Consider the following 21,074-nt stretch of genomic DNA (forward strand, 5'->3'; position numbering starts at 1 on the left):
AATAATAACAACAAATTCAATCACGAGCACCTCTCCAAGGTTTCAGAGGCTCAAGGCGGCGGTGCTCACGCTCCGGCACCGAGAGGCAGTACAATGTTCAGCTTGTTTCGTGGCAAACATAATTCTGATTCTTCCGAGAGAAAGTCACCTCCAGAAGAGGAAACATCCGAGTCTCAAGATCAAGTGGCTGATGCAAAAGAACCCGACAGTCTAAGGCCTCAAGCCAAAGGTGACACGGAGGTGCTGTGTCAGGGGCTTCTTGCGAAAACTGACTCACTGGGCCAAAAGTGTTTACTCTCTCAAGGCTCGGAGACTGACTCACCCTTGGCACCAGAACCCCGCAAGCACAGAAACAATGAGCTCGGCGATTTCCTCGAAACTGTCGGCAATAACGGAGGCGAAGCGCGATCAAACGAGAATGAAACGTCTTCCAAGTACGAGAAGTTCGTGGATTCCTCTGACCTGCAGGAACAAATGAACAGTATTAACCTCAAGCGATGCAAAGACGCCGTGATGCCTCACTCCATCCACTCGTCAGTCGCGCACCCAGCGCATTCTGAAAGTTTATCCATTCCACCTGTCATTGAGGAAACGGAGGAGGGTAATGCTGACGAGCCGCACGTTATCGAAGTCTTTTTGCCTCAGCGCGAGCCTTCCGTCCAAGAGTCACCGAACCGAGTGTTTGTGCCGAGTTCGTGCGACATCCCGGGGACGCAAGGAAGCACAAGAAAACGCAACAAGCTACGCCACATCTTGCGACGCTTACTCTCTGTGAATGGCAGGCTCAGGAAAGAAGATAAACAGTGGTTAGTGGATGAGGAAGAAGAGGACGACGAAGAGGAGCAGGTGATGGCTGAGACCAACGTTGACGGAGATGACGCCGAGGAGGACCAAAAGTGTACGGCTTCAAGGACGACCTCGACCGAGGACGACACACAGGGCGTCACCCCAGAGAAGAAGAGGCGACCAGGAACGAAAGTAATGTCCTGTTGACGTAAAGCTAAGAATAGTTTGCATTTAATCAAACCGGGTGCGTCAGACAGACGAAACAAATTTATCCCACAATACTCAAACTCATGACAATCCAAGTCTATTCAGTTCAACTCAAACATCACTTTTTCCTACTTTAAATGCAAACTATTGTGTGAGGAGTAACTTCGTAAATCCATGATGAACTATAATAATATGGATCGTGCAGTAGGGCTCATATACTCAAACATCTCGGAAACTACACACTCACATTAGATAAAGCTTCCGTAGAGGTTGTTGCGGGGATTGCCATGGATAGCTTTATGAGCCTATGGATAGTTTGACAAGGCATCTGCACCAGGGACGCGAAAAAACACTCATGAGAACCCGACTAATCCCTTGTGTGGCCTTAGGAAATACTTCTTGTGGGAGCCGCGAGCTTCTGAGAATGCGGTCCAGAGTTTATAAGGAGGACGATCACTCAAAAGCTACATGACATTTAATATAAGTGGATCAAAGAGGAAGATTAGATGTAATGACGGTAGTAGTAGTAGTGGTGGTGGTGGTGGAGGTGCAATGAGAGCCACCCGCTGCCTCTTCTTGCGTCCTATGCGTCGCTGTAACAAGGAAGTGGGCGGGGCAGCGAGTGACAACACGAGCCACCTGGGGAACCACCACCACTACCACCACCGTCACTACCACCACAGCCGCCGAATAAACATCATGCTCACTGTCACTACTACCAACACCACCATCATCACCACCACCACAGTCACCAAATCAACATCACCTCCGCCATTACCACCAACACCATCACCACTAAAACCATATATACTCTGTCACTCGCCATCACCACCACCTCCACCACCATCATCACTAACTCTATGCCCGCTCTCACCACCGTCATCACCATCACCACCTCTATAGCGGCCACCAATCACCTTCTTCATCACCATTGCCATAGCTATTATTACCCTCATCCTCACCCCACCAGCATCACCACCACCACCACCACCACTGCCATCAACACCATAATCACTAACAGGAAAGCTCTCAACACTATCACCACCACCATTACCACTATTATTACTACTACTACTACTACCACTACTGCTACTACTACTCCTACTACTACTACTACTACTACCATCGCTACGTATCACCATCACCCACCATTACGATCACCACATTCACCACTATCACCATTGCAGCGTTTTCCTTATACCAACTTAGATTATCACCTCCGTTGCAGAGTGATAAGTCAGTAACACATCCGCAAGCTTAATCTAATCTCAAACTCCTTGATAAATGGTAGAATGTAAGTTATGTTATATGTGCTTGCCATGGTCGCGTCTACAGTGACTTACATACGCATTTGTTCCCTCCTACGCATCTTTCCGTCCCTTACTGGTGGTCTGGTGATGGTGGTGGGGAGGTGAATAAGCGGTTACTTGGGTATATGTGAGGGAGGCAAATTGAGGTAACTCGAGTGTGTTGTGTTAGTCATGTGTCGCGGGAGAGAAGACTTTTCGTTCACTACTAACGCATAGGGATTTATTATATGACGTTCCTTTGTCGTTTTGGTTATTTCTCCAACGGCCCTGCATCCACCACCACCACTACCACTTCGAATCCTCCCCCACATTAACTAACCCCCCCCCCCACCACCACTGCCCCTCCGTCTTCTCCCATCATTGTAGTATAGTAGTAAAGCTAAAATTGCCGCATAGAAACGCTAATACCATGACTCGTGGAACAAAAACAAGCACTACCACCAGTCCTTTTTTTCCTTCTGTCCCCGCCCTGTTATCCACTTCCTGCGTCCGCCACACCCATTACAACCTCCACCTATCTAAGTTACCCCTTCCACATCACCTCCACTAATACCACTTATCTAAATCACCCCTGGAACTAAATCTGGCCATCTATATTGGGGTATCATGTCTTCGCTATAGAGGTACAACACCGAGCGGGCAGATTTCCTCCCAAGGTCTTAATTAGAATGTATCGAGCATCACTAATGACCACCATGCATTACCATCTGACTCACGACCACACCTCCGACAGCATTTTCCTTTCTCTCAGTCTCCCAGCACACCCATGCCCCCAGGAGTGGCCTTGGGGGCGAGCGGATGTAGCGATGATGAGCTTGTTCAGAGCTCAACGAGGCGGCTCCTGCGATGGGGGTCTGGTCTGGTCTGGTTGTGCTGGGAGGAGGGCTGGCATGGGTCTGGTGGGTCCTTGCTCAGAGCCTCCGCTAGAGTGCGTTAGATGCCCATATGCAGAGCAGCTGACTGGAGAAAAGTAGGGTGGAGGGTCGGTCTGGAGTGGAGGTGAAGTGAGCTGGGGACTGACAGTAGTAGGGCGACGTGAGGGTGAAGGGATATTGGAGAATGGGAGGATGATAGATGAATTAAAGTAGCTCTCGACTGTATAGGGGCCAGGGCGCGAGGTTACCTATATATGGCAGAGTAGCACAATGGATTTTTGTTGTAATGACGCCATAGGATATTGTGAAAGACAGGGAGGATGTGACAGACGTGACGTACACGTTTTCGTTTGTGTGAATGTGTCCCTTCCTTTCATAGTGACAGGGCGAATTGACTTCATTCAGAGAACATTGGGTTTCGGTGGAGTGATGTCTTGGGAGATGGGTGAATAGGAAACGAGATGAAGGAGTTAAAGGAAAAATGACGAAGGAAGGAGAATGGGGCCGATGCAACTCCTGTTTTTAATCCCGTGTATAAATGATCAAATACCTCGTTTATCATCAGGGTCAGGACGAGTTGATTTATGCCACATTAATTTGAATTTTTGATGTCATGGACGATTGGTGAGCAGGAGACGAAGGAAGGAAAGAAGGACAAGGCACAGATGCAACAGTTGTTTTTAATCGCGTGTATAAAGAATCTAATAATCCGCCAGGACGAGTTGATTTAAGCCACAGTAGTTCGAGTTTTTTTTTAATATATATAATGAAAGACTGGTGAACATGAGGCGAAGGATGGGAGAAAAGGAGGACAGGGTAGATGCAACACTTGTTTTTAACCGTGTGTATGAATTTCCTAATACCCCGCTAGGCCACAGGAACTTGAATTTTGATGTCATGGTGGGCTGGTGAAGAGGAGACGAAGGAAGGCAGGAAAGGAGGGCAGGTAGATGCTCCACTTGTTTTAATAGCGTGTATACCTTTGCCCCCGCCTCTCTCCAGGGCCTCTGTCTGGGCTGGGGCCGCCGTGTCCGACGCTCTCTGGGCCTCGGGTGTCACTATCTCGGGCTTGGCGTCCTCAGCATCACCAACTACATTCCCGAGGCCGTCTTCATGGGCCCTGTGATCCCCAGGAAGAACTACGACACCGATTACATCTACTTCTCCAGCGACTATGTGATACCCGAGTACATGTGAGCGTTGGGGGGATCGACACCCACCTGACGATGGCGTTAAAGGAAAGTTTCAGTGATATTGATACTTGATGCTGTTGAAGGGATGATTCGGTGACATATTATTTCCTGATACTCTTCAGGGAATTACATATCGGATTTTTTTCTTATTACATTCACAGCCACGCAAAATAAAACCATTCCAAGAGCTGTTATCTCCCCATACAGTCGAATAATCCACAAAACTTTCATTATACTTCAATATTGTTCACGGGGAGGAAGGAAAAGAAAGGTTGATTCGTCATAGTTTGGTGTCGTATAATACAGCCTTGTCGCCACTGTCTCCGCCTCGTTCCAGAAAATAATGATAATTGAGAATTCTCCCCCACGCTGCCGCCTCCCTCATCACCACCCCGTCACGATCTCCTTTGTACCATCAACTTATTAACTTCAAGGGAATTCACAGCCTCCTCAACCATTAGCACAGTTGATCCCTGTTCTCTCGTTGAGTCTGTCGCCGTTCGTATTCTCGGCGAGTTACTTTGTTATTAGGGAACATTATGATTCTTGTTTTCCTGGTTATTGCCACTGTTTATTTTACACCGTTACCCACACACGACCTCCTCCACGAATTACCTTGCTGTTGGTGATGATTCTCCTACTCCCTTGCTTATGTTGTTGTTGTTGTTATTATTGTTATCTTCATACTGTTTCATCGCATCTGTGTCCTCATCCTCCATTGTAACTCATCATATACGTCAGTCATACGTTTCAGTCATCTCCCATCTTTCTGTTCTTGTTCACACACACACACACACACACACACACACACACACACACACACACACACACCAGCAATACTACTCTGGGAACCACTTATCTACACTCTCAGTTCATACCATCATCATCATCATTGCACTAATAGGAGCACAGTTATCATATCTGTCACGAAATATCTCATCCTCCATACCCAGCTATGTAGGTATGCATTTAGCTCACTACTCGAAGTCATCACAAGGATCACCAGTCATCCTAACAGCCACGCCCAGCATCCACTGATCACCACATCACAATCATTTTAATCATAATCTTTTGATGGTACAGGCAAAATGAATCATTGTCCCTCATACTGGATAATGATTTCATACGATTAAGTTTTCTATAAGTTGAGCATGTTTGGATAAGTCTTCAGTAATCTAGAGTAGTTGAAGTTTTGGTATATTTAGTATAATAGCAAGTAAGTTTTCACCCCATGAATACTACTGTAAAACTGATTGTAATAACATTTTTAGACATCATTAGTAGACTTTTCATTGTTCCTCACACCTGTTAGTTGATCAATAGCTTTATGATGGTGGGTCAGATTCAGTTTTCAAGCAATGTCTCAAAGTTGTCCTGCCCAAATACCCGCAAGGTCACGTCACGCCACCCTGCTGAGTAGCTGTTGAGTAACCTTCAGGGTAGCCCGGTGAGTAACTTCCTAATGTGCTGAGTAGCCTTCAAGTTATCCTCCTAAGTATCTTGCCGAGTAGCTTACAGAGTAACCAATAGAGTAGTGCTGAGTAGCTCACAGAGTAGTGCTGAGTAGCCCACAGAGTAGTGCTGAGTAGCCCACAGAGTAGTGCTGAGTAGCCCACAGAGTAGTGCTGTGTAGCCTTCAAAGTAGTGTTGAATAGCCCACAGAGTAGTGCTGTGTAGCCTTCAAAGTAGTGTTGAATAGTCCACAGAGTAGTGCTGAGTAGCCCAGAGTAGCCTACAGAGTATGTAGCCTACACTGCGTGGTAGTGCGCACGTGGCTGGTGTTGTCGCTGCAGGCACACACGCAATTATTAAGCCTCAAAACAAGGCTTGTCATGGAATAATGAGATTTATTGCAGCCTCTTTCAGGGAGATTACTGAGAATCGCGAGTCCAGCGCGGGGTACACCGTGGTGAATGACACACACACACACACACACACACACACACAGCTGGTGGCTGCTCCATTTGTGAATGAATTTCCCGTTCTCCTTTTGCTCCACTACGCACGTCGCATGCTGGTGCCTTACTTCAAAATAAACAAGGAAGAAAATAATGTTTCACTTCAGATTCATTGTGAATATTCCGTTCAAAGCATAAATAAATACATAAATTGACAGCTTTACCTCACTTCCATTGATAAGGTTATCACCGGGGTATTTGTGAAACATCGATGGGGTGTTGTAGTAAAATAAAGAGCAATTCTTCTGTTGACGAGATTAATAAGGTGATGCCAGATATATTCGTAGTTACCAGACAACAAAATTGATATTCAATGATAAGTTAGATACAAAATAATACCTTACCAAATGAGCAGCGGAACTGTGTTGGGTTGGCAGCCCTGAGCGTTGGTCCTTTTGTGGTGCGTCGTCTACTATTATTATGAACAGAATGGGTACTAATGGACCAGAATGGGTACCAATGGAGCAGAATGGGTACTAATGGACCAGAATGGGTACCAATGGACCAGAATGGGTACCAATGAATCAGGATGGGTACTAAGGGACCAGAATGGGTACCAATGGAGCAGAATGGGTACTAATGGACCATATTGGGTACTAATGGACTAGACTGGGTACTAATGGACCAGAATGGTTACTAATGGACCAGAATGGGTACTAATGGACCAGAATGGGTACTAATGGACCAAAATGGATACTAATGGCCCAGAATGGGTATATTTTATATAGTCCACAGCTAGAGTATACTCCTGCGCTGGACCAACTGAATGAATGGAGACTTTAGGACCAATTAAATGAACTAGGTCTAGGAGAACACTGCTGAAGCCATAGAGAAAAATAGATTAAGGACATGAAGAAATTTGGAAGATCAAGGTGTAAAGACTGAAAGAAGAAGAAAAAGAAGAAGAAGAAGAAGAAGGTTGACAGAAGAAGAAGGCTGACAGAAGAAGGTCGACAGAAGAAGAAGGTCGACAGAAGAAGAAGGTCGACAGAAGAAGAAGAAGGTCGACAGAAGAAGAAAAAGAAGTTCGACAGAAGAAGGGGAAGAAGAAGGCCGACACAAGAAGAAGAAGAGGAGGAGGAAGGCCGACCGAAGAAGAAGAAGAGGAGGGCCATTACCGGTCACAAGAAGAAGAGGAGGAGGCAGTGATGGAGCAAGATGGCTGCCTCGCCCGGCCAGGTCAGGCTGGAGCAGAGACTAAGGGTTAAAATAGGTAACGTAGACACCTTTACCCTTTACTTAACACACTAAAAATCCTCCTAAGGGTCTAAATAACATGGCCAGGTGATCTAAGGGCGTGCCAGGGGGGGTAAGGGGGCCGGGGAGTGACCTAGAAATACAGGTACGGGCAAGCCACCTGTTGTTGTTTTAGCCCCACGGTGACCTTTTTGTGACCCTGGAGCCTCAAGGTCACTGCTGAAGGGGGGCGGGGGCGTGAAAAAGGTGGTGGCGTGCTCCCAGGGTCAGGCGAGGGGGGGGAGGGTGGTGAGGGGGGGTCCTGCAGGGGATGGCTCAGGGGAAGCTCAGGTGACAGGTAAACACGTAATTGACAGGCAAATACGTAGGTGACAAATGCTCGGGTCACAGGTTAATACTCAGGTCATAGGTAAGACAGGTGAAAACTGAGGTCACAGGTCAATACTTAGGTCACAGGTACAGGTAGGTGAAACACAGGTCACATTTAAATAATTAGGGCACAGGTAACTACTCAGGTGAAGACTTGGGTAATAGGTAAAGGTAGATACTTAGGTGACAGCCAACACCTTCATTAGATTCAGTTGAATTAGGTTAGACTTAGGTTACATCAGGTTAGATTTAGTTGGGCCAATGTTGAAGACGGGGTAGCCACCTCTATTAGATTTAGTTCTGTTAGGCTCGGTTTAGGTTATGTCAGGTTGTTAGGTTTAGTTGGCCCAGTGTTGAAGAAGGGGTAGTCACCTCTTGTGAAGTTGATACTTACATTATGGAATGTTTTTATGAATGAACTTTTGAATGCAGTGCATTTATGAATGACTTCTGCAAAACAGAAGGGGGTCAAGGGGGGTGAAGCCCCTTATTAGGGAGGTCGAAGGGGTTGAAGCCTTCCCTGTTAGGTAGGTAACATTAGGTTAGGTTGGTTTAAATTTATTAGGCATGCAGTGTGGGCCAGCGGAAATATGCAGCACAGGATGGGATGGGGCGGCATTTATGAATGACTTCAGGAAAATATAAGGGGGTCAAGGGGGGTGAAGCCCTTCATTAGGGAGGTCGAAGGGGGTGAAGACCCCCCTGTTAGGTAGGTTACATAAGGTTAGGTTGCTGGCCAGTGATAACCGGTGGGAGCGGGGCATTGGTGGGTGCACCTCGGGCATTAAAAAGTCAATTGTATAGTGATTTCAAGAAATTAAAACTTATCTCCATAATAAAAAACATCATATCAGGCTAGGTTAGATATAGTTTGGTTGGATTTAGTTGTTTACAATAAATAGTTAGCTACATACTTTGATCCGTGCTGTGCCGTTGGTGGTTGTCACGGGTGGTTGGGTGTTGGCAGGTGCACTTCTGAAATTTTACCCTAACTACCATATTAATGTATTTCAGTGTTATTGTTAGGTAAGGTTATGGGTGCCTTTGCACACATGACGGCCAGCGATATATAGCTTATAAAAACAAAGAATTAGTTCAAGTTGAGAAAGTCTCATTATTCTAATTTTATTACTCTTGCAAAATGCTAATACTCGGCAATTATGTATTTTAATCTTTAAGAATCATGGGTGTTTGCATTTTCTTTTTAGGGTCCATGCCTTGCCCTGATGTATATTCTGTTTTTCTGGAGACCAATATGATCATGTCCCTTGCAGGTGAAGCCAAAAACCTTGTCCTGCGCAACCATGGCAGTGGAGGGCAGAGAGATGTCTACTGCGCCATCTCCCTCGACCAGGAGGAAATATTCCGCTCAGCCACAGCAGAAAAGACACTGGAGTATGTCCTTTTGCATTCTAAGACTTAAGAGCCATGTTTTCTAAAAGCATGGGGTGGGGAGTCAAAGTAATCCAAGAATAATGTTAAAATACAGCAATTCCAGTGTGAGGAGAAACATTCATGAGAGAAAGAAAGCTCATTGAAGGAAAGGGACTACACCCTTGTAAAAACCAGGGTTGGCAGAGAGAGAGAGAGAGAGCAGTTACTCACTAAAATTTAACAAGTGCCCTGCTGTAGCTGTATTGTAATTCCATCTTTGGTGTGTATTTCCAGCATGTCTGTCTTCTTTGGTGAGGAATTCCAGTTTGACATTCCGAGAGAGTTTCGGTTCCTGTCATTCTACCTGTACGAGCGTGACCGCCCCATGAAGACGGACAAAATCATGGGAAAGGTGTCCATCAAGAAGGAGCACCTCCACAAGTACCACGGCAGGGACCAGTGGTTTCCCATCACGCCAGTGGATGCAGACTCAGAGGTCCAGGTAAAATGAAAGCTTTTCTTGTTTCTTACCTCCTGCCCTCATTCATATTTATTTTTTAGATTCATTAGTTTCTCAAAAGTTTCCATTTAATCAATTGTTTTCTGACTTCATAACAGCTCATTGGCTTCCTTTTTTTGAAATATAATTTTTACCTTTTTTTTTCTTCATTGACTCCATTGTTTGGTCAGTGATTTAAATGTGATGCATTCTCAGGGGAAAGTCCACGTTGAGGTACGGCCACTTCAGGTGCGGCACCTGAATGACTGCTGTCAACACATGGTGGAAGTCAAGTAAGTGTACTGCCAGTCCTAGGATCTCACAGTAAAGCAGACAGTCATTAGCCATTATGGATTGCTGGGGATATATATTATTTTGCTTTCAACTGACTGGTTTTGTGCTAAGAATGGCCCTCTTATTGCATACATGTTACTAATTCCAGCTATTTCCCCTTCCAGGATCCTAGAGTGCAGCGACCTGGCTATCATCAATGGTTCATGTGATCCCCTTGCCTCAGTCACCATGATCTACACCAACAAAAAGCAAGAAACCAAGAGGACCAAAGCCAAGAAGAAGACTGTTAGCCCTCATTTTGATGAAGCCTTCATGTTTGAGGTAAAAGTGGAGTGTTTGTTCAGAGTGAAAATAGTTTATCCTGAAATTTTAGGGATAGGAAAACACCTATATGTATTCCACTATATTAACACTTCTTAATCCTTTCTGATTTGTACCTCCTCCTTCCTTCTACTCTGGCGTAGGTCTCTCTTTAGGGTTATGAAGGAGACATTGCATCTTCAGAGAGTAAAGGTGGCATTGCTGGCTGCTCCATAATCATTTCCATTCCATTGCTTGTCACTTAGTAGCAGGAGCCTCAACCTTCCTCTCCCTCATCTTGCAGCAGAGTAACCAGAGGGGCGGAAGCCAGGACCGGGAGAACATGTACAGTCTGGTGGAGGAGGTTGCAGGCTTCCAGGAGGTGCGGGTGGCACTATGGCACGACTCCCCGGGTGTGTTTGGTAACGTGTTTCTCGGAGAAGTCAAGATCCCACTCAGTGATATGGGGCTTAAGAAGCGAGATGCTTGGTAAGTATTGGATGTATTTATTCATGTTTCACACATGTAGGCATTACACTGGGCAAGGTTCTCTAAAGCCCCTGTCACACCATCATGACCAAGGATGGTGAACACGCCAAGACCTGAGTCGTAACAGTTTTGTCGTCAACTGCCCCCGATTCTTGGCCGGCCTTGAACAAGCCATGACTGTCAGCAACCACACCCTGACTGCCCGTCAACCACCTGCTGATTGCGAGGCAACCCATTGCCGATTGAATGGCGTATGGTTGCTGACTCCGACCCAACCGTTCCATGAATTCTTGGCACAGTCATCAGGCGGTTGGCGAGTACACGCTGCCCTCCCGCCAACCCATCGCTGACCTGTCCCTGACCCCCTTACTGACACATGGAGTATAGTATTTGAACCAAGTGTGAGGGGCCATCACTCCTTGAGGCGAGTGGTGGCTGTCAGCAACATGGAGTGCCAATTCAGCATGGTGTTGCCAAGTTCCTGACTCCCCCCAGGCCCTCCAGGGGTGGGGTCCGCGGCCAGTTGCCTCATGGTCTGTGGCATGCTGGCAGTCAGCCTGTAGGTTGTCTTTAGGGTTGATTCAGGAGCACACGCCAACATGTCTCAGACTGCTCGCCGACTGCCTGCCACTGTCAGGGACTGTACGTGGACTGCGTACTGATTCTTGACAATCTGGCCGTGCCACAAATTTTTTGTGCATGCTTTAAAAATTCGTGGCACCTCCCATCATGGTTGAACAGCGTCAAGACTCAGTGGTGCTGGCGATTTTAGCTACCGACTTGAGTCTTGGTGGGTTTGCCGATCATATTCAGGTAGGTGTGACAGGGTTTAACGTGTAAACCGAGGTACATTCACATCTTGACATTCTTAAACTAGTCTGGTCTTTTTTATTTGTTTTTAATTTCTTCATTATTTCGACACAGGTACTTTCTTCAGCCCCGAAACTCAGCAGGAAAGAACCAAAGGGGTGACCTAGGTACCCTGAGGCTAAACATTCATTATACCTCCGATAATGTTTTCTCTAGTCAGTCATACGATTCTCTCCGCAACCTCATCCTGCAGAGCACTGGGGTGGAGGTACGTCAGTGTGTGCAGTACTGTGGATGAGTGGAAATAAATAAACCTTAGTAATCATGTTGTTATTACTTACTAGTATTAAATTTCATCATGTTTGTGTGGTGGAAAGTATTTAATGTCTTTCTTCTTTTCCCTACAGCCCATCACTGCCTCGGTGGCCTGGTTACTGGGTGAGGTGGTGCCTCAGAAGCACGATGTGGTTCAGTCCCTTACTCGAGTCTTTCTCCACCATGGCCAGGTGGTTCCCTTCGTCTCCGCCTTCGCACGTCATGAAATATCAAAGATCACGTAAGTAGCTGTCGGTGATTGCTTACCTTGTGCTGTTATGGCAAGACTTTTGAGTTGCATCACTTTATAGCTTTCCAGGCCAGTCATAATTCCTTTTCCCTTATAGTTTATTGATCATTTAAAGATAAAAGCTGAGCGTGTTTATTTTAACATCCTCAGTCATTATTTATTGTTATGGAGTTTGATGTCACATGACGTGGTTAAAAAGGGCAACACACTTTAACACCAATGTTTTTCTTGTACAGTTTAAGTTTCCTTCCATCTCAGATTATGGAGCAAGCTTTCTTTCATTGCCAGTTACAGTGTACTATTGTTACTTGGGTTGGACATGCCAATTAACCATCCTCTGATCTTTTCCAGGGACACAAACACAATTTTCCGGGGCAATACCCTTGTTTCTAAGTGCATTGACGAGTTGATGAAGTTGGTGGGTCATCACTACCTTCGCTCAACCCTCAAGCCCACCCTTGACCTCATCTTCCGAGAGAGAAAGCCTTGTGAGATAGACCCCACCAAGCTGCAACCAGGAGAGAGTCGGGAGGCTAATCTGTGTAATCTTAAGGTATTCTATAATGTTCTTGCTTGTTTTGTTACTTGTTGGATGTTATCAGTAATGCCAGTGAAGATGTGTTGCTGTTTAATCTAGACCCAGTGTAGCTACAGAAGTCTCTATCCTTAAGATCTATAAAGTGTGCTCTTGTTTAGTCTCCTTATTATATTCAGTGTCCTTATTGCATCATTCTCTTTTTATTTGTAAGAGCTTTGTTTGTAGGTAGTGGAATTCTGAATGATGTTATTTTTACTGTTGTCTTTCCAGGAATATATTGATTCTGATTACTTTCATCTTTTCAGGAATATATTAATCAGATCCTGAAGCCAATAATTAATTCAGCCCTCAACTGCCCACCTGTCATGTGCCAAATATTTTCGGAGCTCAAGGAACTGGCCAACACCTATTTTCCAAGTATGTCACGTCCACTCTTTCTTATCTCTCATGCTGTTTATAATTCTTGAGTTGACAGTTGGGAGTTTCACCTTTGTAACGGCACTCCGTGATGTAGTTCTTCACTGTCTGGGTCTGCTGTTTTCCTCTTTTTCTTTCCTTCTTTTTTCTCTTGTCATCCAAAATTTCTGTATTGTCGTTTGTTATTTTGTTATGTTATTATATAAATGAATTGTGTTTATATGATCAGTGAAGTTACAGTAGCACTATTTATTTTTTCACTTCTTCACAAACAGATGAACGGGAAGTGAGATATTCAGTTATTTCTGGGTTTGTGTTTCTCCGGTTCTTTGCTCCAGCCATCCTCCATCCCAAGCTCTTCGACCTCACTTCAGAGCAGATTGTGAGTGTAAAAACACACTTGTCTTAGTGTCACTTAACCATGAAGAACTATCCTAGCTTTTGAAAGAAAAATCATTGTCATCTTTGAAACTCCATTTTTCACACAAGTGGTGGTAGGGATTAAGGAATGAAACTAAGAGGAAAGAGAAGTATTAAATTCATGAGGGAAAGATCACCCTATTGTATTTGTTATAAGGATATTGGACAGCTAATCTGGCTTCTGACACTGTTCTTGTCATTGTCACATAGAGGAAAGGAATGCATGTATCAAAGCAGTTAAACTAATTCCACAACTTACATATTGCCCTTCCATTTCACAGGACCCATCAACACAACGCACCTTGACGCTGCTAAGCAAGATAGTGCAGAGTGTCGGCAACCAGGTCAGTTCACGTCAGCCGCACCAGAGTTTCCGGGAGAGCTACATGCGGGAAGTGTTCGCCCACTACATCACAGACAAGCATGTGGAGGGAACCCGCACGGTAAGTTTTCAGTGCTGTGGTTGATTACAAAATGTACAATTCTCGTATGTATTTTTGTGTGATACATTTACATCTGTAAGTCGTAACCAACCATCAAACACTGTATCTTCTCTCTCTAGTTTCTGGAGATACTGTCATCAATACCCAATGGAAGTCAAAAGGCACATGACACTCCGGTAATACTTAAGGAAGGGTAAGTACTGCCGCTCAACAAACCCAGTCGTTGGAGTCTGTGGTTTAAGTTCAAGCAATTATTGATTCCGAATATAAGTGTGGTTAGTATCATTTGAGGATAAACAGTATTGGTGCAGTTTTTATCACTAACAATTTGCCATTAACTAATCTACTTTGTTTTTCCTTGTGCCACCAGAGGATGAGAGGTTTGTAATTTGTGTGGCAGGTGTCTTTGTTGTGTTATTATCCCATACTGACATCCAAAATAGTAACAGAACCAGAATAAGCTAAGATAGGAGGTGACAGAAGGTTGGCTTATTATGTTGGTGTTGATATTTAAGTTATGATGAAAAAGATAATGATGTGCTGAAGCTAGGCTGTAGGTCAATTCATAGTCATATTTTTCACACACAAGTAGTTCAATATTGAAGCTGGGTTGAAGAGACTGGAGTCCTCATTGTAGTTCATTTGGTTTGCATTTAAGATACCATTTACCTTTTCAGCATCATGATCAAGAGAGCCCAGGGACGGAAGAAGTTTGGTATTAAGAATTTCAAGACCCGCTTCTTCAGACTCACGACTCACAGCCTCACCTACTCCAAAACAGAAGGTTGGTTGTGTTAGATGAGGCGTGATGATAGTTATAAAAGAGAAACTTGGAGAACCTTTACTCTTATACAACAAAAAACTGTCATTCATGTTAGCATTATTACTTTTATCCTTATCATAAAACATATTTGTACACATCAGGGTGAGGGGGCATCGTACTCATAGCTGGTAATCGTAGATGTGTCGGACTTCACCATTCACGGTCAATAGGATCTTGAACCATGTATCAAGGGAAGTATGAGAATGCCAGCTGTGATGTTGCTGGCATATTGACTTCTCTTCTGGCTATTCATTCTTTTTTTTTTTTTTTTTTTTTTTTTTTTAATGGAGCAGTGTTTAGTGGGCTTTCTTGTCGTTGTTTTGTTTCTTTTACCCTAGAGCTCCTTCCCTTGCTGTAAAAAAAAATAAAAGATCATGTCCAGGGCTACTTATGCTTACCTTGCACTTGACTATCACTGAAAGCCAGGTCATACTGTTAGTTCAGAATTCTCATCTTGATATATACCCTTTTTTACATCTCTGCAGGTGGGCAACCCCTTTGTGATATTCCAGTGGAGAATATCCTTGCTGTGGAAAGGGTCCAGGAGTCCTCATTCAAAATAAAGAACATGTTCCAGTTGGTTCAGGAAGGAAGAACGCTGTACATCCAGGTGAGGTCTTGAAGTGCTGTGGTGCTCTCGTCATTCCTGGGGCAATGAGTTTCTCGGTGTGGGCATGATTAGTAATTCAATATTTTGGAAACTTTATAATAGTTTATTCTGCCTTTATTGCACAAAAATGATTGCAGAAGCAGAATTTATAATGCTAATACAACTTTTTAGTATATTTATCACATGAAGTAACATAAGCTTAATTTTGCATACTCCAATGTTATATGAGTATGTTACATCAGTATAGACTGATCATGTGATACTATTGTTATTATTACTGAAAGATACAAAACAGGTCGAGAGGGAGGAGTATGGACACTATATGCTATCTGTTCTTTCACACAGGCAATGAATTGTGTGGAGGAGAAGGAGTGGATGGACTTGTTAACCAAAGTATGCCAGTATAACACCCACCGCTTGAAGCAGTACCATCCCGGGGCATACATCAACTCCAACTGGCTGTGGTGAGTAATGCAGACATGCCTCAGGGGTGTGATCCACATTGATTTGTTAACGGCGTGAGAAATATATAACTCCAGTTTGTGAGAATTTCCTGTATGTGCCTAAATTTATTATGTACTTCTGCAGTGACAGATCATCTATTTCATCTTTATTTTATTTATTTGATTTAAACTCTAGTGTCTTTGTATATGTCTTCACTCACTATCTCTCTACTTCACATATCCTGTGTAGCCTGGGTACAATAGGAAGGAAAAGTTTAAGATAGTAATCCTTTTCTTTATCTTATCTGTTCTTATGTTTCTCTTGAGAAATCCCCCTTTTTTAGTTAGTTAGTTAGTTAAAATCATTGTTGAATTTACCACAATTATTTGTTAATTTTCTTTTTGGGTCTTTTTAGTTGCAAGTCCCCCAGTGAGCATGCCCCAGGTTGCAGTGCTGTGTCCAACTACCTGGACTGTGACTTGAAGGTGCACATCGACAGTGACCGTGAGATGGAGCGCCTCAAGTCTCTCCTCGTGGATAACTTTGCCTATCTGGAAGAGCTGCATAGTATGTTTTCCAGGATTTCATTGCCTGTACTGCAAGCTATTTTCTTTGTAATGTTGTGCTGTTTTCAATCAGGAAATGTGCTTGTGTTCAGGGTTGTTAGTTTATGCATTGAATTTTCCCCTTTCCAGACATGTGTGAGAAAGCAAATCTGTATGGAACGTCCCAGGAGGTGAGCATCGGGGGTGTGGTGATGGAAAACCCTGCAAGAACCTACCAGTCCCTACATTCTCTCATGTCCAGTGTCCACCAGCTGCAGCAGGAGCACGAGAACCACCAGCTGCGCCTCAAGCACTCTGTTACTTATGGCTCCAAGTAAGCATTGACATTTTCCTTATAATTTTTCCTTCATACAGCACCTCCAGCCAAGAGAGGGTCCAATGCCCTAAAGAAGTTTCTGCTGGTGGTGTGTTTCTATGTATTTATCTGCTATTTAAAGGCCTTGGTCTAGGTGATTGCGACATATTCTAATCTGAAATTAGGTCACAAAATTTTTATAATGTGCCAAATCATGATGTAGATTTCATCTTGTGAAATTTTACTAAAGTAACTCATAGCAAGTTTTTAGTTTTGCAATCTGGAATCTACTTTTGTTTCAGACAAGCTCCCATTGGTGATGACAACTACCTGTTGTTGGCCTCCAATATTGCCAAGTTTAAAAACAGCGGAGGGACTGGCGAGGTTGATAATGCTGTCCGCAAGACGTCCAGTAGTCCCTGCTGACCATGGGTGCTGCTCCCTGGGACAAAGGGAAGATCAGGCAGAGGTAGGGAGGCACCTGGTGACATAAACATAACTGCCAACGTTCACTGGGTGTGTCCTGAGGTGAGATAAAGTCTCAGACGCCTGTATTGTTTAGTGTGTATCAGGTTTTCACTTGTTACAGGAAGTAGAAGATATTATATTACTTGTTGATCAAGTAGTTGGTCACTTGAGTGCAAAGTTGCAGATTATATTACTCTATTTTATTGATCAATGTCTCATGCTGTGCCAGAAAGTTATGTATCATATTCTTCTATTTAATTAATGAAGAATATGAGCACACTGTAAAAAGAAAGTAAAGCTGTGCCAGAACTTTTTTTGCTGAAGATAATAGTTGCAGAGAATTTTATCATATTTGTATAGAATAAAGTCTGCATGCTCCTTGACTCCTTAAGAAAATAAATTTGAGTGTGTAAACAAAAGAGACTATGTACAGGGAGGTGAAACATAAAAATATCACAATTTATGTAGCATATTTACTTAAGTTATTTCTGAGGCTATGACCAAGAATTTTTATATTTTAGGTTTTAGTTAGCATGAAAGTCTGTTATTTAATTTTATTGGTATTTGTACCAGGTGGTGGAGACCTGGCTGGTGTGGTAGTGTGTCGGGTGTGGCGCTTGGGGGCTGCAGGTCAGACACTTGAGCCAAGCGTTCAGAATGGTCTACTGAGAGTATGCATGCTGGACTCATACTGAACAGAACTTCACATTTTCTAATTCATGCTCTCTACATGTTTAGAAAACATTATTGACATAAAAGAGGGAATTTTGTATAATTGGAATTGGACCTTGAAGTGTGTAGAAAGATAGATTAAATAGACATAGGTATAGACACATGCACACATGAGACAAGTGCCAAAGGCAGTGTTGCTGTGATTTAAAAGAGCACAGTATTTATTGTGTTTCTTTTGACAATGTGTACACAAAGCAACACACAGTATAGTTCAACACTTAGGATCACTCATGGTCTAATGCCATCAATGTCAAGCATAATATATAATCAAACTTGTATGCCAGAGCTCATCTGACCAGCATGCACTTCCTTGTCACAAATCATTCACTCTAAACAAAAAAATGTTTGTCACAATTTGGATAGCTTTGTTTATATTCTTTTCAGTACTATATGTCATTAGTATTGGTGAAGTTAGGGTTCTCATAAAGCCTATGCTCCAATCTTATTGTTTGTAGTTTTATCGTGCTTTAATTTTTTTCTTACTCTGATTTTATAACGTTTTGCTGCTTGATGGCAAATTTTCACGTGTGCTGTTCAACTGTTGCTGCCTAGTTGTACGGCTGCACACGCGTCGAGGCCAACTGATATATTGTGCCAAAAGTAGACACTCAAGACATGTACAAAATCCGAACAAAGTGGGTGGGTGCAAAGGAGATGGCATTCGCTCTCCCACTGACAGCCAATGTAGCACCGCCAGTCAGCCAGTCAGGCCGCTCTGCCGTCGCCCCCACCAGCGCTGAGGGGATGAGCAAGGGTGTCGCATGTTTGTTTAGTAGCATAGAATTTCTTTGCTCATTTTCCTAAATTGTAGTCTTTGTTAATGTTTTCAGTTGTACTGTATTGCTAGTAATATTTATCCTTATTTTTTTACAGCCAATCAGTTTTGTTGCATTTTTGTACATTAAAAGATATTTAAGTGAATCAAATGACTCTCTAATGTGATATATGTGTGTGTGTCATTGTGTGCATGTGTGCAAGGCCATTTTGGTGTATGATCTCATGTTGGTGATTGATTCAGTAATAATACCCTCACAAAAAGTATGGTGGAGCTTAGCTGCAGCCATCACCTGATTTTTTTTTCTCTTGGCATAATTTTTTATCATTTATCATTTTTATCATTTAATCATTTATTGGTACCAGTGATATTTTGGTAATAACCTTTTGTACAATACAGTACTTAAGTTTTTTAAGTACAGAATGTATGTCTAGGTAGTATTTATATGTTGTTTATGAAGTAGTGAAGTAGTTTGTGGTGTTGTTCATTCAGTGTTGTGTGTGACGTGCCAGTGAGTGACGGTGTTTATCCAAGTATTAGAAGCTAAAACGGCAGGCATCGGGAGGTACAACTAACTACTGAGCCATGGGCAAGGTCCCCACAAGATTGTAAAAGGATTGTAGGAAATGCACAAATTTTCACATATCTTGAGGGTTGCCTTACATAGACCAAGTGAGTGTAATGTACTAGAAGGACGGTGCCTGTGTGTATACCAGAGAATGTGGGGAGTAACTCAGTGTTGTATGCTTGGTGTGCCTGTTTGAGACTAATATGTTCAGTATCTATGTGTGTCAAGTGTCTCATTGCTCTTGTTCTCTCCTTTATCCCATACCCAGTGACTTCTTTCAGTCTTCCTTGTTTTTATTCTAACTCATCCTCCCAGCTGTACTCTTTTTTTTTCTTTATCTGTCTTTGTTTCTTCTGTGCCTCAAACTTTTTTTATCTTCTGTTCATTACCTTAGCCTGCCTGTCATGTCTCAGTTTTCAGTAGGTGAGTTTAGTTTATTTATTCTCTCTCTCTCTTGGTCTCATTTTTCTTCTCCCTCTCGCTCTGCCTCTCCTTTTTACTCTAGTTCTTGCTCTTGCTTCCCCCCTCATCCCCTGTTTCTGTATAGCATCCCAGTGTAAATAACGTGAAAGCAATCATTTAACTGTGTACAAATTTAATGCCAAGTGATACCCTGAACCAGATAATTATGTAGAAGGCTGAAGCACACTACCACGCATACAGTAGATTAGTTAGTGTCCGGTGGCAGGCTGCCATGCGATGCTGCTGTGGCTGCTGCTACTCGGCAAGACAGCAATGAGACGAGATTGATATGTAGTTAATCCCAAGCTCAGTATTGTTGGTGGACGTATGCTGGCCACTAACCCTGGGGCTCAGGTGTGTGTGTGTGTGTGTGTGTGTGTGTGTGTGTGTATGTATGGGTGTGGGTGTGGGTGACAAGTGAGTTTTGGTCACCTGGAGTAATTATTTATTGAAGTTAAAGATGATAGTGATACTGAGAGGATTATTATCATTATTTTTTGTACCTCAGTAATGAAGTTTTGGAGATGTTTGCAAGGTTTAAAAGAATGCAGTTCCCTGCATTATTGGTGTTATGAATTTTAAACTGAATATTTACCTTTTAACTCAGCGAAAGTCAGGCAAGAATTTGTCTCCAATATTTTTTTCTCTAATCAAAACCAGGTAGGGATGATTGTATTGCAAACTAAGTAACATGCATTTCTTTCCCCCGATGAAAAAAAAAGTGTAAAGGTTCGTTTCCACGTAAGGCATGATTTGGTAATGAGACTTTTTATGGATAACCCGACATTCCAATTAGAGTTAGTAAATTTTTCGAGGCCAATGTCTACTTACCTGTATTATGTTTACTGTGCCATAAATTTTCACCTGATGGGTATTCGGAAAGGTTTTAACTAATGACTGCAGGCTGAGGAGGAGGAGGAGGACGCCGACACTGGTGATGGCGAGGGAATTTGTTTTCTCCGCTTTTTCACTCTTATTGTAGCAGTCACCATTGTATGTGTGTGTGTGTGTGTATTTGTGTGTGTGTGTGTGTGTGTGTTTATTTGTTTGTTTGTTTTCTAGTAAAGTGTTTCAATAATTTACCGTAATGTTTTATTTAAATTCCCCAAACGCCATAAGATATTCCCGCCAGAGTGAGGTTTCATGTTCTCAAATTCTTCTATTATCTTGAGGTTTCAGTGTACTTTTTAATCATTCTGAGGAATATACTTTTTTGACTACATACATGTTAACCTGGTAACAACAATGGGCCAAATTTGTGGCTTTACGGTGTACCAGTGACGGGCC

The 21,074-nt window shown here is 43.2% G+C and overlaps 2 protein-coding genes across 4 annotated transcripts in view; both read left to right on the forward strand.

Annotated features, from left to right (window-relative positions):
- The window catches only part of LOC126997527 (uncharacterized), a 9,699-nt gene extending 4,051 nt beyond the window's left edge, over positions 1-5,648 (forward strand). For both annotated transcript variants that reach the window (XM_050858670.1, XM_050858669.1), the window contains exons 2-3: positions 1-978; positions 4,181-5,648. The exon at positions 1-978 is cut by the window's left edge and continues 239 nt beyond it. In XM_050858670.1, the coding sequence (XP_050714627.1) occupies positions 1-978; positions 4,181-4,375 (1,173 nt within the window). In that variant the 3' untranslated portion in view covers positions 4,376-5,648. The remainder of the gene's footprint in view (positions 979-4,180) is intronic.
- A 1,741-nt stretch (positions 5,649-7,389) lies between these two features.
- LOC126997528 (GTPase-activating protein-like) lies at positions 7,390-20,869 on the forward strand. 2 transcript variants are annotated; one of them, XM_050858671.1, is made up of 19 exons: positions 7,390-7,542; positions 9,170-9,290; positions 9,564-9,771; positions 9,985-10,061; positions 10,227-10,383; positions 10,667-10,851; positions 11,776-11,929; positions 12,069-12,217; positions 12,578-12,779; positions 13,070-13,181; positions 13,457-13,563; positions 13,883-14,044; positions 14,164-14,237; positions 14,722-14,828; positions 15,353-15,477; positions 15,823-15,941; positions 16,337-16,488; positions 16,617-16,800; positions 17,085-20,869. In XM_050858671.1, the coding sequence occupies exons 1-19, from the start codon at positions 7,488-7,490 to the stop codon at positions 17,206-17,208; spliced, it is 2,574 nt and encodes an 857-aa protein (XP_050714628.1). In that variant the 5' UTR covers positions 7,390-7,487; the 3' UTR covers positions 17,209-20,869. The 2 variants fall into 2 exon arrangements, with proteins under 2 accessions (XP_050714628.1, XP_050714629.1); XM_050858672.1 differs by having other exon boundaries at positions 10,670-10,851.
- The last annotated feature ends 205 nt before the right edge of the window (positions 20,870-21,074 follow it).

The sequence above is a fragment of the Eriocheir sinensis genome, chromosome 12, assembly GCF_024679095.1.
Source record: "Eriocheir sinensis breed Jianghai 21 chromosome 12, ASM2467909v1, whole genome shotgun sequence".
Classification (NCBI taxonomy): Eukaryota; Metazoa; Arthropoda; class Malacostraca; order Decapoda; family Varunidae; genus Eriocheir; species Eriocheir sinensis.

What these genes read in the sequence shown, in the direction of transcription:
- LOC126997528 (XM_050858671.1), top strand. Translation starts at nt 7,488, where the DNA reads ATGGCTGCCTCGCCCGGCCAGGTCAGGCTGGAGCAGAGACTAAGGGTT. An exon ending in ATGAAGCCTTCATGTTTGAG is followed by an intron (nt 10,384 to 10,666) that starts GTAAAAGTGGAG and finishes CTCATCTTGCAG; the next exon opens with CAGAGTAACCAGAGGGGCGG. An exon ending in ACCTCACTTCAGAGCAGATT is followed by an intron (nt 13,564 to 13,882) that starts GTGAGTGTAAAA and finishes TCCATTTCACAG; the next exon opens with GACCCATCAACACAACGCAC.